This window comes from Drosophila albomicans, unplaced genomic scaffold (assembly GCF_009650485.2).
Source record: "Drosophila albomicans strain 15112-1751.03 unplaced genomic scaffold, ASM965048v2 utg000233l_pilon, whole genome shotgun sequence".
In the NCBI taxonomy this organism is placed as follows: Eukaryota; Metazoa; Arthropoda; class Insecta; order Diptera; family Drosophilidae; genus Drosophila; species Drosophila albomicans.
The window spans coordinates 13772-22169 of record NW_026263570.1 but is presented as its reverse complement, the minus strand read 5'-3'; the positions used below and the strand labels follow the sequence as shown (position 1 = coordinate 22169).

At 50.3% G+C, this 8398-nt stretch overlaps 1 protein-coding gene across 1 annotated transcript; it reads left to right on the top strand.

Annotated features, from left to right (window-relative positions):
- The first annotated feature begins 413 nt into the window (after positions 1–413).
- On the top strand, positions 414–5857 carry LOC127566300 (uncharacterized). The gene is made up of 3 exons (XM_052008330.1): positions 414–1382; positions 1444–5086; positions 5154–5857. The coding sequence occupies exons 1-3, from the start codon at positions 414–416 to the stop codon at positions 5855–5857; spliced, it is 5316 nt and encodes a 1771-aa protein (XP_051864290.1).
- The last annotated feature ends 2541 nt before the right edge of the window (positions 5858–8398 follow it).

The window sequence follows — 8398 nt, the reverse complement described above, 5'->3', positions numbered from 1 at the left end:
TCCATACACGACACTTACACACATATACACTCCGTGTATGCTCCGACCATATTAAAACTATACAGTATTTTCACATCCACTGTTGTATATAATATATATTATCCATCACTACACATACACATATATTATTCACTCCGTTTACGTATATAAACAGCAGCAATCACATCGAGAAATAAAGATTCACGCTGCTGTTTGTGTTTTACTTAAACATTTTTTTTTTTCGTTTTTCCAACACCGAGACATTTTTTGTTTTTCCAACAGCGATTTTGTTCCTCGTCTGTGTTCTTGTGTCGGCTTTGCTCACTATCCTGTGACAGCCGAAGTTCTTCTCCGTTTTGTGCTTGCTTTCGGCTGTCCGCTTTACCGTGAGTCTTTGTTGAGAAAAGACTCTAAAGTGACTGCCGAAGCATAGTATGTCCAAGAGCCAAAAGAGCGAAAAGGACTCAAAACACTCGCTAAAGCTTCCGACCACAGTTCGTCGCCTGTCGTCCGCTTCGCCCGCTCCTTCGGGGTCCCAATCCGCCACACCTGCCGCTCAACTCCGAGTAAAGGTCGATCGTCCGTCGCCGTCTGCTTCTGCAAAGACTCCGCTGTTGCGCACATCTTCGACTGCTCTACGTAGTCAGGCAACTACCCGTTCCGTCCAAGCTAAATATAGCAAAACCCGTGCGATGGCTCTCAGCAATTTCGTCGCCGTCTCTGACAGACTGGTGCATTTCGAGAGTCGGGTCAGAGGGCCTGCAGCCGAAGACGACAATGTACACACGTACGAAATCCGTCGTGACCGGCTGCAAGTCCTCTGGGACAACGTCGAAGCCGCTTATTCCACATGTGCTGATGCACTGCATCAAGACGGCGACAGTGAAGGCACACAGGCGATGGAGGCAAAATACGATCACTGCTATGCAGTGTACGAGCGGTGTCTCGCCCGTGTTAAGGGGCAAATTACCCAGGTTTCCGGGTCCAGCAGGAGTGAAGCATCCGTTCCTCCTGTATACTCCAGTGGCTGCCGGCTCCCTCCAGTCGACACCGAAGTTTTCCGTGGGGATTACTTGCGGTGGCCGACTTTCCGTGACCTTTTCACGGCCATCTATGTCAACAATCCAAGGTTGACTCCGGTCGAGAAACTTTTCCATCTGAATTCGAAGACCGCAGATGAGGCCAATGAAATAGTAGCCAAATTTCCGCTGACGAACGATGGTTTCGCGTCGGCTTGGGGTGCTCTCTGCGAACGTTTTGAGAACAAGCGCTTGTTAATAACAAGCCAGTTGAAGATCCTGTTTAACCTGTCCACGGTTACCCAAGAGTCGGGAGCAGCTATCAAGGAGCTGCAGAGCACGATTCAGCGTTGCTTGACCGCTCTTGAGCATTCAGACATTTCCGTCTGTAGCCCGTTCGCAGATTGCATCCTTGTTTTTCCTCTGCTCGTCCAAACTTCCCAAGCTCACACTCTCGTTGTGGGAGCAATCGTTGGTGGACAAAGCGAAAATTCCCGCATGGCAGGATATGAGCACGTTCCTCAATGAGCGCTACCGTACGCTCGAAGCGATTGAGGACGTAAAACAGACTGCCAATTCACAGATCGCGACTGCAGGACCATCCCGTCCGCAGAATTCGAAGCGAGTCAACTCCTTTGAGGCCCGAGTCACTCCGAAAGGCAAATCGTGTGACTTGTGCTCAAAGGAGAATCACCCTGTCCGGGTGTGTCCGCGTTTTTTGCAAATGTCGGTCAACGAGAGGATGACATACATCAAACAGAAAAGTCTCTGTTTGAACTGTTTCGCAAGAGGTCACCAACTCCGAGAGTGTACAAGTGCGCACAATTGCTTTACTTGCAAAGGGCGGCACAACACTCTTCTCCATCGGGGTGACAGTGCCCACAATGGTGCCTCTTCATCGTCCAACATACAGTCCACTCCAAATCCAACGGCAACAAATGTGCAGAATTTCTTTGCTAATAATGCTCAGAATGTCCTTCTCGGCACGGCGGTCATCAATGTTTGCCACTTGGGCACTACATATACCGCACGTGCGTTAATTGATTCCGGGTCCGAAGCGACCTTCATTTCTGAGCGTTTGTTCCAACGCATTAAGTTGCCTTTCCAGTCCGTGCGAGCCCAGGTATCCGGGCTAAATCACGCAGTTGCGGCTCAATCGCAGAAGTTATGTCACTTCAGCATTGGTTCTCCGACGAAGCCGAGGCTCCATATCGAGACTTCGGCATTCGTAATTCCACAGTTGGCAGGCAAACTGCCCTCCTTCGATATGCCGCGAACTTTCCTCAAGGATCTACCAGCGATAGAACTGGCAGATCCACATTTCTACAAGAGCGCTCAGATCGATGTACTAATTGGCGCGGATATCCTTCCGTCGGTCATCTTGAGCGGCTCCCGGCCAAACATTTGTGGCTCACTCCTTGGGCAGGAAACCGTGTTTGGCTGGATTCTTACCGGCCCCGTCTCCCAGAGTATGTCGACAACTGTTTCTGCGTTTTCGACAAGAGTCGCCCTCCAAGCAGACGAACAGCTCGACAGCCTACTTTCCAAATTTTGGGAGGTGGAGGATATTCCAGCGAAGCTGATAAAGGAGTCAGACTTCGTTTGCGAAGAAAACTTCGTTAAGACTACTTCTCGTAGCACATGTGGCAGATATCGGGTGACTCTTCCATTCCGGAAGCCCGATGGCATTGAACTGGGTCATTCCAGATCTATAGCGTTGGCTCAATTCCTCAAGAACGAGAATCGTTTGTCAAGAAACGATTCTCTAAAGGAACAGTACAATGCCGTTCTCCAGGAGTACGTGGACTTGGGTCATATGACACCCATATCGCTTCAGGCGATTGGCACGACTCCTAATTTCTACCTGCCTCACCACGCCGTGTTCAAACCGGATAGCACCACAACGAAGGTGCGGGTCGTTTTCAACGCATCTTGTCCATCCTCAAATGGCAAGAGTCTGAATGATATCCTTCATTCAGGGCCCATTCTCCAATCGGATCTTACGATGCAGATCCTCCGATGGCGATACTATCGATATGTGTTCAATGCGGACATAACGAAGATGTATCGCCAAATCCTCATGGACTCAAAGCACACACCGTTCCAACGAATTCTGTTCCGCACGTCGGACGGTGAGATCCGTGACTTTGAGTTGAACACAGTGACATTCGGTGTCAACTGTGCGCCTTTCCTGGCTCTACGAGTCCTCCAGCAACTTGCTGATGACATACGCTTGGAGTATCCTCTCGCAAGCCGAGTCATCTCCAACAACATGTACGTGGACGACGTCCTAGCGGGGACACACACGAAAGAAGAGGCCATCCGGACCATCGCGGAAGTGTGTGCAGCCCTGGACAGCGCTGGCTTCCCGCTGAGGAAGTGGACGTCGAACCATAAGAGCGTGCTGAAGGACATTCCAAAGGACCATCTACTTCGAGAAGATTTCCTCGAACTCGAAGATTCCAGTACGGCGAAAACTCTGGGCATCAGGTGGCAAGCTCACGATGACGAGTTCTTCTTCATGCCACCAGAAGTTGCCCATCAGGACTCCTACACGAAGAGGGAAGTGCTTTCGCAAATCGCTAAGCTTTTCGACCCAGCCGGGTGGCTGGCCCCTTTCGTTATCCGAGCCAAGATCTTCATGCAGGAGATCTGGCTGAGAACGTTCGAATGGGACGAACATTTACCCACGGATCTTTCACTCCAATGGAAGGAATACCTCCAGAGCTATCCTGCTCTGGGAAAGATCCGGATTCCAAGATGGGTCCAATTCCAGACGCGAGTGAAGCTCCAGTACCACGGATTCTGTGATGCGTCAGAACGGGCGTATGGAGCAGCGATCTATGTCCGTGTGGAAACGGCGAACAAGGTTTCCACACATCTCCTTACTGCGAAGACAAAGGTGGCTCCGGTCAAGTCTCTCTCAGTGCCACGTCTGGAGCTTTGTGGCGCAGTCCTGTTGGCTGAGTTATCTGCAGCCCTCCTCCTGAATCTGCCAGCAGAAAGTTTCCAGACTTTCTTTTGGACCGACTCAACAATTGTTCTCGCCTGGTTGAACAAGCCACCCTGCCGATGGACAACCTTTGTGGCCAATCGAGTGGCCAAGATTGTCCAAGCCAGCGACGCCAAGAACTGGTCGCATGTGCGATCCGAGCACAATCCGGCAGATCTGGCAAGCCGTGGTGTCCTGCCACAAGAATTGGTTCGTAATCCGTTGTGGTGGCATGGACCAGAGTGGCTTCATCTCCCGTCGGATCAATGGCCAACTTCTCCAAGTCCCATTCCGGAGACTCTGCTGGAGCAGCGGATTAAGTGCAACGTCGCTAAGTCACCTCCGACTCCCGACTTCCTGAGCAGGTTCTCTGAGTTTGGCAGGGCACTGCGCACGTCTGCCTATGTTCTCCGATTCATCGATAGGAGTCGGAAGTTGGCAATTCCAAGCTCTATCGTGGTCCAGGCGGATGAGCTGTCACGGATCCAAGAGCGGCTAATCGTCATGGTTCAACGACACACTTTTCCTCAGGAATACCACTGTCTGCAGTCCAAGCAGCAGGTCCCTTCCTCAAGTTCAATCCGAAACTTGAACCCTTTCCTCGATGGCAAGGGGATTCTACGGGCCTGTGGGCGTCTGAGGGCGTCCCACTCGCTGCGTTATGATGAGAGTCATCCAATAATCCTCTCGTATTCCTCGTCCTTTGCACGACTACTGGTTCGTTTCACCCATCGTATATCCTTACATGGGGGTAACCAAGTCGTCATGCGGCTGATCCGTTCCAGATTCTGGATACCAAAATTGAAGGTCCTCGTTAAATCCACCATCAACTCCTGCAAGGTTTGCGTCATCTACAAGAAGAGATTGCAGACCCAAATGATGGGGGACTTGCCCAAGGAAAGGGCGTCCTACTCGAGACCTTTCACGCACACTGGAGTCGACTTCGCCGGCCCATTCGAAATAAAGAATTACACTGGCCGAGCCTGCCTCATCACCAAGGGGTATGTCTGCGTCTTCGTGTGCTTCAGCACGAAGGCGATCCACTTGGAGGCAACATCGGATCTCACGACGGAGAAATTCCTGGCCGCATTCTCCCGTTTCATCGCACGGCGCGGGTGTCCACACCAAATGTACTCGGACAACGGAAAAAACCTTCGTGGGAGCTGACAAGGTGATCTCCAACGACTTCTTGGAAGCGACGAGGGAGTGCATCATCGCACAACACGCCCACAAGAGCCTATCCTGGCACTTCAACCCGCCGGGCGCCCCGCATATGGGTGGATTATGGGAAGCCGGCGTAAAGAGTTTTAAGGCACTCTTTTACAAGGCGACATCCACCTCGAAATATACGTTCGAAGAGTTGTCCACTCTTCTCGCTAAGATCGAAGCATGCCTGAATTCGAGGCCGATTTCCCCTATGTCCGAGGATCCTTCGGACTTACTAACGCTCACTCCTGGCCATTTCCTCATAGGTGGCCCTCTTATTTCGGTGTTGGAACCTCCAATTAACCAACCGGCCACCTCCATCCTCAATCGATGGCAGCGACTGAAGGCTCTCCACCAACAATTTTGTTTCCGTTGGAAAGATGAGTACCTGAAGGAGCTGCACAAACGGACGAAATGGCAATCCCCTACTCGGAACCTTCGGATCGGTGACATGGTCGTCATAAAAGAAGACAACCTCCCCTCGAACGAGTGGCGCCTAGGACGGGTGCTGACGACGTGTCCAGGCACCGATGCCAAGGTCCGAGTTGTAGATGTGCTCACGGCGCGGGGTACTATCCGACGACCCGTTGCCAAACTTATTTTACTCCCGATGGACAGCAAGACTGACCCCTCCACGTCAGAAGGACTGAAGGACGAATAACATCCTATCCTGTACTTTTATTCGTCGTCCTGTGTTGTCCTATGCTGTCCTGTTCCGTGTGTCATTGACACTGCAAAGAGGCTATTATACTAATCGTTTGTTTCTTTTTGTTTTCATTTCTGTAGTATGCCATCTCACACATCCACCCACCAGAACCGCCCCGCTGGCACCAACTCGTTTCGGTGTCGCGTGTGCCGTGGGATCCACCCACTCCGGAAATGTCAGCGATTCCTGAGGCTGACAGCGGAGAAACGGTTGAGAGCAGTACTCATCAACAAGTACTGCTCTAACTGTCTGGCCCACCAGCACTCCGGGCAATCCTGCCCGGGGGCATCACCACACACTGCTGCATTTCAAGGAGGCACGCAGCGCTCACCCCAACCGTCAGCGACGAGGCGAAGACCAACCGGTCTCCACCCGGTCCCGAACCCCAACAAGGCCACGCTCGCCAAGGCCACGCTCGCCAAGGCCGCGTTCGCCACGGCCACGCTCGCCCACGGCCACGCTCGCCACGGTCACGCTCCCGCTCGCCGTCACCCCATCGACCGGCCTCGCCGATGTCCGAGGAGGCCTTTCCAACGTCGCTCGCATCCTTGCTGCAGGACAAGGCTGTGAGCATACTTCCGACGGCCAACATCCTGATCGACACCGGATGCAAAACATTTGAGATGCGAGCGCTGATCGACCCGTGCGCGGCGACCAGCCGTATCAGCGCATCTTTGGCAACAGCCTACCGGCTATCCGTCACCCGCGTTGGTACGGAGGCGCGTCTGCACGGCGATCATCCGCTCACGGACATCCGAGTTCCGTCGAAAGGTGCTGCTGCAGGTGGACTCGCAACTCTGCAGCCGCACCCCCCTCCGACCCGTCGATGGCGAGAACTTGGAGCAATTCCGCAGCATCACGCTCGCCGACGAACGCTGGTTCCAGCCATCGACGGTGTCCCTGGTGCTCGGCACTGATGTGTATCCTCACATCATCCTACCTGGCCTCCTGCCGAGCACCAACGGTTTGCCAATGGCCCAGAATTCCACCTTGGGTTGGATTCTGTCCGGTCCATTTGGACAATGATACCGTTTTGCAACTCATTGCAAGGGGGGGAGGATGTTGATGCCAGATGACTGCAGGTGTGACCACTCAGGCCAGCTGACAGTGTGGTCGCGATCGAGAGTTATCGATAGCGACAAAGCTAGTATACTGTGCGTGTGACCGTGTCATACGCACAGACACACTGTTCTTGGTTTCCTCTGAAGATGGTCACCCTGCCCTTTTTAGTGCTTTTTTCCATTCCGCCTTCTATCATATGTTCAAATTTTCTTCTGCACAAACCCACATGTAATATTTTCAAGTGAATAAATACTACACAAGTTAAAGTTTAAATATTTTCAAAAAGTGAAAGTGTTATTATTTTCATCAAAGCGTCGCCCCCCTACACAACCGAGGATATTTATTTTCATTACAATTTTCCAAACTCCTTTAAATGTGTGGTTTTGAGTTCATAGTCATTAGCCGATAGCCTATGCTTCGGAGCAATTACAAAAACAAGGACCCATGGGAGCAATGGGCTGGGCACCCCTGATCTAGATTTTCTGCAGACCCATCTTGCGATTTTGTTGACAAATGTGCATATAAGGAGAGTGACATTACATCCAACAAAAATGGTGATTCATAGCACACGTCCAAAATCTACAAAGAATGGATCGCAAAACAGCGTTTCAATGGAGTGGCCAGCACTGAGCCCTGATCAATCCTATCTACGAACCGGTCCGGTACCAGCAAACCAGCACGAGTTGTCGCAATGAGTCCAGCAGGAATGGAGAGCTTTTCCAAAAGAAGTTATTCAAAATTTGATAGAAAGTGTGCCACATCGAATAGATAGCGTAATAAGAATTAGGGTCTTTTGGACCAAGCACTAAAAAATAAGAGTTTGTTGAAAAGTCAAATTGAGCATAACTGAAAAATTCGAGATTATTTTGTTTTTTATTTCTTAATGAAGGCAATTAGTTTTATTTTTATTATATTTTGTATAAGTATTTGTTAATAAAATATTCAATGAATAAACGCAAATTTGGAATTATTTTACTTTACTAACAAATTGTTTATGTGGCATCAGTTGCAAACATGAACTCAGACTTGCACGCCACTTGTATGCCCACAAGTGAGCTTGCCGGCAGTGGCTTAAAACGCAGTCGAAATTTGATTGCACGTTGTTCTAGAAAAACGAACAAGCGGATCACTACCCTTAGACCCCACAAACGGAACTTGTGTAAATATGTATAGGACGGATGGTAACTTAAGTTACTCAATTACATACACATTGTGTGTATGTATGTAAGTATGTATGCTGTGTTTCTTTGTATGTACATAGCCAAGTGTTTCTAATTTACTACCTTTTAATTCACGTACAATTTCTAAGTGGCTTAGTATAAAGCAGTAATCATCGACCAATGATGTCTGAGATGAAGAAGGAACAAGCATCTAACACCAAAGGTGCCATTAAGCAAGATGTCAGCGAATGACTGCTAAAAGAGCACTGCAAGA